General features: G+C 38.6%; 2 protein-coding genes across 2 annotated transcripts in view; both read right to left on the minus strand.

Moving 5' to 3' along the window:
• The window catches only part of LOC104385576 (protein-glutamine gamma-glutamyltransferase E-like), a 14,950-nt gene extending 13,737 nt beyond the window's left edge, over positions 1-1,213 (minus strand). The window contains exon 1 of the mRNA XM_009994043.1: positions 1,207-1,213. Coding sequence (XP_009992345.1) covers positions 1,207-1,213 — 7 coding nt within the window. The remainder of the gene's footprint in view (positions 1-1,206) is intronic.
• A 3,539-nt stretch (positions 1,214-4,752) lies between these two features.
• Positions 4,753-9,851, minus strand: part of LOC104385528 (protein-glutamine gamma-glutamyltransferase E-like) — a 13,362-nt gene continuing 8,263 nt past the window's right edge. Inside the window, exons 10-13 of the mRNA XM_009993995.1 lie at positions 9,321-9,626; positions 7,154-7,311; positions 6,809-6,942; positions 4,753-4,900 (exon numbers count right to left, since the gene is read on the minus strand). Of these exons, the coding sequence (XP_009992297.1) occupies positions 4,753-4,900; positions 6,809-6,942; positions 7,154-7,311; positions 9,321-9,626 (746 nt within the window). The remainder of the gene's footprint in view (positions 4,901-6,808; positions 6,943-7,153; positions 7,312-9,320; positions 9,627-9,851) is intronic.

The following is a 9,851-nucleotide window of genomic DNA, read 5'->3' on the forward strand; positions in this document are numbered from 1 at the left end:
CCTGTTCTAGTAGGCACTACCTTCATGTCCTGGAGGAATTATGATGACTTAGAGTGCGTTTGTTATTATGGTCTGTTGTTTAAAACCTGTGAAGTGGCTCCTGTAATTTCAAATGCTGAACTACCTTTTTGACAAGCAGACTGTGTATGCTCTTCCTTGCAGGATTGTTTTCCTTTCTATATTTCATGTTTTACAGCTGTGCTCAAACTTGAGCAGTCACAGTCTTCAGAAGCTCTGAGAGGCACCATCCTCTGTGTGGGATGCAGGAACGTGAGCACCACAATTTTAAATGGAATTAAAAAGAAAACAATAACAACAGAGTGGAGTGTAGTGGAAAGGATGGATTAAGGCCTGTGGCACCATGTACTATCATGATGGGGATCTTGAAGCCAAGTCTATCTTGTACCACATAGCATAGCAATGAAATACCAAGTCAGAGCTGAAACAATATAGCTGTGGATTAAATTACCATTTACACGTCATCTTTAAAGTAGAAGTAAAAATCTAACTTAGGAAAAAAGTACCATAATTATATTGAAGAAAAAAGATTTTTTTCTTTGTAGTCTAAGACCACAAAGAAGTAATCTGAGTAAGCATTGATGGGCTGGAAAAGAGTCTTTAGCATGACTATCTGGTGCAACAGTGAACTGTAATAGGCTACTGCTTTCCCTGCAAAGCAACATTTTAAAAACTGATTTGAAAATGTTTGGTTTTAATCATTGAACAAGAGAGAATCCTGCTTTGCAATTGCCCAGTTCAATAATGACCTTAATTTTAATCTGTAAAAAGGAGAGATATTGTCATTGCTTTTTTCCTTTGGGGTTTTAATGCATCTTTGAATTCCCATCTGTAGACTCCACACTCATAGCTCCATTAGGATGGATTATGCAAATTTTGTTAATACAAAGTATAACACACCTCTGAAACATTTAGAAAGGAAAGGATTTAGATGGAGTTCTACATTGTGCCATTTGAAGTAATGGGAATTTGTTTTTTCCCCCAGAACTGGTTTTGCTAAAAGTTTATTTTCAAACAAGTCTTAATAACAACAACAATAACCTTTGAAAATTAATGCAAAACAAAACAAACCCAAAAAATTTCCTTCAGATAAGAAATCTAAGCAGATACCTTGAGGGCAAGTATCTTAAGGAAGCAGTCCTGAATAAAGTACCTGCTGAAGGGAAGCAAATGACACACAGAACTCACCTGCCATTCCCTCAGCTTATGAGAATTGAATACAACTTCTACTTTGTTCTTCAAGGATGTCCAAGTCACATTAATCATAAAAAGAAAAACCCCAGCAATCTTTTGGTGGTGTTAGCTGAAATTTGTGAGAAGGGAGAGGTACTTAGCAGTTGTTATTAATACCTGTAGACTTGTCAAAAGAATTAACTAATTTCTATAATGTATGTATGTCTAATGGTAGTGTCCTTACTCAACGTGGGTGTTAATTATGGGAGGAGATACCAAAATATTTAGTCAGAGGAAATACATTCTCTTGAATCCCCAGACAGGAACTTCCTACAAAGGATAATAGGTGTGCCATGAATTAGTTATCTTTGAGGATGAGGAAATGGGGAGTGTGGTGGGACATAAAAGCCATATGAAGGAAAAAGGAACATTTCCTGATTACTTAACTTCCATATTGGTTTTTGTCACTTCTGTTTTTTTTCAACAACTGTGAGTTGGTTTTAGAGGGTTTTTTGAGTCTGAAATTGTCTCCAATGCCCTCAATTTATGTGAAATTATAAGCTCCAACCAGAAACAAATATGTTTACCTGCTATATTGGCCATCTCCTTGCTGCTATTTCAGCAGAAGTTTTATTTGAAAAAGAACCCCCACACTCTTAACCATGAGTAGCTTTTAGCAGTGCAAACTCTAAACCTATCTTCACAACTGTGACTATATTTCTTTTAATTTTTGTACCCTTGCTTAAAACTGTACAGGTATTGAAGTGACATTGTTGGGAGAAATACTTAGCTGTTTAAGATTCTACAGCTCCACTGATGGTGATTTAGCACTCAGTAAAGACTGAAAAAAAAAAACTGTCTGAATTTTAATTTTGTTACAAATTAAAAAAACTAAAATCAAACTTAAAAACCAGAAGTTAAGCTCCAACAGCTGTTTCTAAGGTTGATTTCTTTTTTTAAATTGACTTCCTGCACCTTTTTGAGAAACTTTGATACAGCAGAGACTAAGATAGTACGTACTTATATTGCATTCATGCTAGCCCTATCCTGAAAGAGAAACATTAAATTCTCACACTTAGCAGTGTATCTGGCACGGTGTATCTCCACTTACGTTATGATTCAGAGGTCCTTTCTCCTCTTGGAAGTTTCGGGGATGTTTAGGCTGTCAAAACTTGTTCCAAGAATCGCCTCAAATTGACTTGATTGCTGTTCAGAGCTTTAGTTGGTCTTCTTCTCTTTTCCTTAATTCATATTCCTTGGAAACCATAAGAGCCACAAGCCTCTGATGTTACCTGATCTTCACACGCAGCCCTAGTGACAAACCGCATCGACCAGTTCTGAAGTCCAGGCCTTCAGTAGTTACAGTGATTGCTTCAGATGTTACACATTGCTCTGATGGAGTGTGACTATTTCCTTTCTTCTTCCTTGCTACTCACATAAGTAATTAAATCTCAGAACACTTTTTCTGTCTCAGCTGCAACCACCTCCTTTACCTCTGTAAGACACACCCCCAGCAGTGTTCCCCAAGCCACCAGAACCTTTCTCAGACTGGCCTGCATCCCGAACTGGCACCTGCCAGTCCACACCTTTGCCACAGCAAAGCAGCAGCAGCTGCTTTTGCAATCCTTTTGGAATGCAGTGGTCATGGTTCCTAAGTGACTAATGACTTAACATTGTCAAAGGTGTTTTTCCTACCTCAATTGCAGCCAGCCATCATCCAAAATGGTTCAAAATATGTTCCTCCTTTTTCCTGGTTTCAGAGCCTTGGAATTGCAATTTGTTAACTTTTAGAGAAAAACATAATCTTTAATTAATTTCCTAAATATTTTTGTCTGTTCAAGTATTGCACTGTCATATCCTCAGCATAACCATATTGCGTTTTACACGTATATTGTTGCTATTCTTTACTAGAAAGAGGAGATTAGTATAATTTCCACAAGAAACATTGCAAAATCCCTTCTGTGAGTCTGTATCAAAGTAAACACACATTTCATTAGACACGTTAACTTCATGTGCATGTTAAGTATTGCAGGAGGAGGGTGTTGCCTTCCTTTTAATTCCCATTGAAGTGCGATTTACAAACTTCTCATTTCTTCTGTTGCAGGTCACTTGGCTTTAGCGTAGTCTGGTGTTTTTCATGCATACAAGACACATAAAAAGAAGTAATTAAATATATATCTACATTCTAAATTCAAGGCTATGCTAGGGCTTCAACTTCTACTGTTTGGTCTACATGATGAGGGCTCTTGGCTCTGACAAGCCTAGAGAAACTTCAGGAGAAAAAGAGAAGGTGCCACTGTGGGCCACTGGTACAGGAGCTACTTCTCTGTAGCTCATCTCCTGGTGTGTCCAGTATGGTCACGTGCTGACATAGTGTGACTGGTAGTGGAAAGCAAGGTGGCTGCAAGTGTCCTTCTAAAACAGTTTTGCAGGCTAGAAGGACAAAAGGAGTTCATAGCCAATCTGAGCCTGGGCTGCTCCTATAACAGTGAGGAGTCCTTATGGCTGGTCACATGTACCCTGTGCTGTGTGGTTCAAGTGGGAACACAGAGTTGACTTCAGGCAGTTTATATAGGCTTTCCTGGCCCAGCAGTCCAAAATGCAATAGAGCAGTAGCTTGGCTTTCTATTCACTTCACACAGATCAGAGATTATCAGTCAGAGATTGATTTACTGTTGTACGATTATTGGCCATAAACCACGTAGCTCTCTGGGCTACACCTAGTTAATTTTTTCCTGGAACCCAACTTTTGGCCCATACCTATCCTCCCAGAAAAGGCTTTAAGTATGTTTTACCAAATTTGAACCCTGAAAGATGACTTCCTGACACAGAATCTATAGCTAAGAATTCATAACTCTTCTCAAGGTAAAATACCCTTCAGTTTAGGATTATCCTCCAATTGATTCTTGAGGAAGAATTTCGGCAAGTGCAAAATACCAGAATGCAAAAATTATCATGTATGTTGAGCTAAGCAGTTATGTCACTGTGTTTGTCAAATGACTCTCAAATTGGACACAACCTGAATTCCTTTTGATCAGTTCCTATGCCTCACTTGGTCACTGTGATTTACCAAAAAAAGGAAAAATGCCAGGACAGACTTTGCATCAAAAAATGGACAAAGCTAAATTACATAAACGGTGCGACTCATCCTATCTACTTTTTAGTATCACTGTTGCAGTAAGGAGAAACACTGCTTTGACAGGACACTGTATCAGGCTTTGAATTTGAAGAAATGTGTCTAGGAGTGTTTATGCTGAGACATCTAGACCCAGAAAGAATTATTTCCCAAGAAAACCAGTAAAGTAAAACAAACAGTCTCTGAATAGAAGGAAACATGCACTTTTTAATATTGTGGACACTCACAACAGTAAATGAAGGCACAACTATTCCTCAGTTTATTTAAAATTACAATGTACAACTTTTATTATGTGATGCTGGTAACCCCATATCAGAGGAAGTGAGGATTTTGTTTTGCTAATTTTCTCATTGTTTTCTTATCTGTGATTTCTTAGATTTTGTTCAGTTCACACACACACAGGCCATTCATTGTATGTCCTTATGTTAGTCAATCACATTTACCATCTTAAAGGTCTTGATGTCTGCAAATTTGTCACAGGAGAAATTTACAAGTAGATGTTTGGGGCCCGTCTGCAAAGGGATGAGTTTAAACTTTGTACTGGAGGTCTCACTGGCTTTCAGAGGTGGTACTCTAAATGTAGGAAACAAAGGGAAAAATATAAGCTGAAAACAGGCTTATGAATCATGCTTGAGTTTCTTCACTAACCATCTCCCATCTAAAGTAAGAATTCCTGTCAGTTTAGTGGAGGATTGCAATGAGAAGACCATGCAGGATATCTCATATGTATTTAAATACTGAAACCCCTGCATTAAGGTCTCACAAATACATTGTACAGTGACTCAGATAAGCATACAAGGGGGGACATGATGATGTCATATGAAATGAAACTTCGTGAAGAACAGAGGGTGTAAAACACATCACCCAATTATAAAAAAAATATCTGAGGCCCTGAAGAATGTGAATACAAACTCCTGAATTAGAATAGATTATAGCACCAAGAAAACGTCAATGTTTTCACAGCAAAATTAGGAATGGCAGTTAGAATGTTCAAACCCATTTATTTTGTAATTCTTGGAAACTCACATTTATGGTTTTCCCAAGCAGCCTTGCCCTGTCATATTGTCATACCCTGTCCTCTTGTCTTTCTTGAGGATGAAGTTGTATGTGATAGACAACATGAGGTTGCTAAATTCCTTCAGGAGAGATTATAAATTATGGGATAGACCATATCTAGTTGCTCTAGTACAAGTGGCAGTGTTAAATTACTGTGTGTGTTTGTATTTGTCTCTGTGTGTATTCAGTTAAAGAACACACTGCCATGTCTCAGGTATTTTTTTAGAAGTAACTGCATTTGCTCATGTCAGCAAAAGTCAGAATTTGTGTGCAATTTGATGTACATACAAAGTGGGGGACAGTCTTGAAAATGTGACTGTTCTATTTCAGTTGTGAAATACTGAAGGAGAAAGTGCAAGACAAGATACAAAATCATAAAAGCATAAAAATAGGAACCTGGGTTCTATAGTAGAAGGAACTTATTTTATTCAAGTCTTTTAATTCACTATCTCAGCACCATTTAATAGTTTATTGACTTTGTTTATTAAATTCCTAACATAATTATTTTGTAGAGTTCTAAAAGCAGAGCTTGGAAATAAATGTGCCTGTAGTTCTTGACTTGGAAAAACTTCTTTTAATTAAAAGACTCAACCCCAACTAAACTTCCATTGTAATATACACAATTTTTCCTATTCTGTTCTGGTCTGCCTCATGGATTTCAGCTGCATTCAAGTTCTAGGCCTTAGTAAAATAAATTCAGCCATCTAAGGAGTAGCTGCTGGTTATGGTTCAGTCTGTTCTTTAAAAGTTATCCTCCTTAATTGTGATCAATTGTGTCTGGAGTAGCTATGTGTGGAGCATACTTGGGGTTGTACTTTCCAGAGGTACCACCCTTTGACATCATAACCTGTGTCTAAGCAATCTGTGTTAATTTTTTGTTCCCAAAGTTGGGACACTGGTGTATCTGCTTTTTACATGTTTGTCTGCTTGGTGTAAACACAAATTGTTTAGAAGGCTGAACACCCAGATTGGCACCTGCAGTCCATTAACTAAAGTGAAAAAAACCCAATTGGTTAATGTATTCTATAATTTTGGTACAATATGGACAGAAGCTGTCACATATCCTATCGTTTGCCCTATGATCAGAGCAAGAAGGTTCAACCCATCTGTCCTTTAGGACCATAGACAGCCTCAGCACAATGTATTGCACAGGTAAGAACGTGTTTTGTGCTGGAGCTGTGGGGTCCTCATAGATAGGCAGGAAAGCAAGTTATTTGACTTCTGAGGCTATGAAGCCAAAGCCTGGCTTAGATGAACAGCTCATTAAAAGCCGTGTGCTTCATTATGAGATGTCACATTGACTGAACCCGCAGGTTACAGCAAGAAGAAAATGCTGTGTCATCTCATGGTTGGTTCCAAGTCATCTATGCTTATGTTCTTGTTATGTCTTTTTAATAGCAGGAAGGAGGGATTTATTGTACTTACTCTATCTCTAGGATTCCTCTGAGCAGGTCATTGCCTTCTACCTGCAGCACACAGTCCATCACTTCTGTATCGATAGGATTGGTAAATATCACTTCCACATCCACTTCTTTATTCACTTTTGCTTCACCAAGTACCTGTGCAAAGAAAATGCTTGAAAGGCCAGGTTCTCAGTATTCTTTTTTATCTGAGCCCTCTCAGTCATGGGAAGAGGAGGTATTATGAGATGCTATGACAAACCATGACAGGATGTGAGCAGAACATCTATTCCAGAGAAGAAAGTGCTTATATGAGCTCATTTTCTCCTTACTCTGCCACTGCAGTTGGAGGAAAGGAACAGTAACTTACCTGTATGTCAATGGCAGGATTGTCCAGGGTGATGTTTCTTTGCACTAGCACTTGAATCCCACCTTCTACATGACATAAAGCTGTTACCTGGATCATGTTATCTGTAGTTAATTGCTGTTGGTATTCAGTATATGGTAATTTAATTGGAAATTCTTTCTCTGGAAGAAAAAAAAAAAAGAATTGATACATTATTTTATCAGTGCACAGTTTTGTACCTAATATTAGCATGCTGTCTCTGGGAATAGGAAGGCTTTCAGCCATCACTGTCCAACTGAATTAATGCAAATCTATCAGTTTGGTAGAGAGAAAGAGAGTGGTTTCCTCAATGTTATCCCTCCTCCATTCCCTACTACTGTGTTTCTTGGCTTGTTTTCCTCCCAATTGCTCTAAAAGTTAGATAGCTGGACTGCAAGGAGTTTACCAGTGCCACTGCATTTGTTACAGAACATGCTGCAGTAGGCACCAACAGTCTGTTTTCTCATGGTAGGCTGAGGAGAGCTGCAAGATGTCTTTACATATTTTTTTTTTAAATGTTTCCTAGCCCTGTCTGCTTTTTATTATCATGTGTTTTTACAGTAGTTCCCATGTTATAATTCACATCAAGGAACACTGGATGGGAAGGGATCTCCTCTGTCTCTGAATCCAGGCAATTCCACATTTTTGGCCACTTGTACGTTAATGATCAGGTTCAGAAGAACTGTAGAGTAGCTATGCTGCATGAAAACAGAGCTACAGGGTACTTTCCAGCTTTGTATAGGAGATGAAAAATACAAGAAAATATGACAAGTCACCAATGCAAAGTTCCACAAAAGTAAGAAAGAAAGTGGGGGCAATGTGAATTTCCTAGATTCCTTCAGTAGTGACAGATTTATTTACTACAAGGCCTAGCAAAACAGAGCATACTTCCAGTTGAGGTCATAAATCTCTTTAAATGGTTCTTGCCATCAGATCTGAGGAAAAACCTCCCTGCTGACTGGAAATCCATCCACACAGCCTGTGTGAGCACAAGACACCACAAGATGCCTGCCTGAGTGTCACACCATGAGGCATGTAAGCTCTGTCTTCACCAGGGGTCCAATTACTAGTGCTTTAGAGGAAGCAGATAGATTCCAACTCCAGAAGTCAAATTTTACATGTTAAAGAAATTAAATATATTTTCTGCTTCTCACTAGTGACTTGAATCCTAAGATTAATATAATATAGCATCGGTTGTGAATCAATGATCTTCCAGGTCACTTTAGGGATGCTATTATCCCAAGTCCCTAATGGTTACTTGCTAAATTAATTTCAGCTTTCCAGCAATACTAATATTTAGGTAGAAAATTTCTCCCATAATGTTATCAAACTCCTGAAAAAAAAATTAAATAATCTGAGGTCCTTTACTCCTCAACACTTCTTTGATGTTAACTTTCTTTTCTGTGGAGCTTAGCCAGCTATTTCAACTATTTCTATTCCTCACTCTTTAATTCCATTCTACTGTGCTAATGGATCAGGGTTCTTGTTTCTGCTGTTAGCCATGTCCTTTTCAGTAAGGCTCATGTTAACCGACCACAGCACATTTAGTTGGAGTTGATTTCTATGCACTTTATGTTGTCCTTATCTTTTTAATGCAGCTTTGTCTTTTCACTCCTTGAGGCCTACAAGAAAGCTGGGGAGGGACTTTTTGCAAGGGCATGTAGCAGTAGGACAAGGGGTAATTGTTTTAAACTGTAAGAGAGTGGATTTAAGTTGGGCATAAGGAAGAAATTGTTTAGAGTGAGGATGGTGAGAGCCTGGCCCAGGTTGCCCAGGGAAGCTGTGGCTGCCCCATCCCTGGCAGTGTTGAAGGGCAGGTTGGATGGGGCTTGGAGCAACCTGGGCTGGTGGGAGGTGTCCCTGCCCATGCAGGGGGTTGGGACTGGATGAGCTTTAAGGTCCCTTCCAACCCAAACAATTCTGTGATAAGATACATTTTCAAAAATGTGACTAGTACTTAAGGAAATGGTGGTGTGAAACATGCCTTTTTAATATGTTTGAACTGCAATGTAATTTTTTTCAGCCTTTTCTGCATTGAAATTTGAAATTGCAGTTTGTTAGAGCTTTTTCCTCCAAAGCTGACCAACTTCTAGTGCCCATTTACTGATAAAACAATGATACAATTATGATTAGAAGTTATTGGAAAAATTACCTTCCTTAGGAGACAGAGTTACTGATATGGAGTCTTTCCAGATCTCATTAACTGGTCTTCTGGTGTACACAGTGCTCCAAGCGGTCATATTTATATGAACAGTCTTAGCATCTGACTGTAAGTTTGCAAGAACCAGAATTAGATTGAGATCTTTCCCAATGTCTAACGGGCCAGCCACCTTGAACTTTCCTGAGATGTCAGGCTTTTGTTCAATTTCCCGTGGTGTCGGTGCTGTAGGATCAAATTTATCTTCAAGTCCCAGCTTCTTACGGGCTTTTTTAAAAATATCCCTTTCTTTTGTAGAGCCTGCGAGAGAGAACCATGAGAATTATCCTTGAAGGTTAACCTGCATCTCTCATTTTACATGACAGCTAGAAACAAGCTAGTAGAATGCAGGTAGTGTCTGTACTTACAGATGAACAGACTCTCTGTTTTCCATGGCCACATCTAACTTTCTGCATGTGCTGTCAGTAATATCACTGTCCCTTTAATAGCATTTTTTTGTAGCACAAAATCTTAATTCCAAAGTTT

Source organism: Chaetura pelagica, unplaced genomic scaffold (genome assembly GCF_000747805.2).
Source record: "Chaetura pelagica isolate M959 unplaced genomic scaffold, ChaPel_1.0 scaffold493, whole genome shotgun sequence".
NCBI lineage: Eukaryota > Metazoa > Chordata > Aves > Apodiformes > Apodidae > Chaetura > Chaetura pelagica.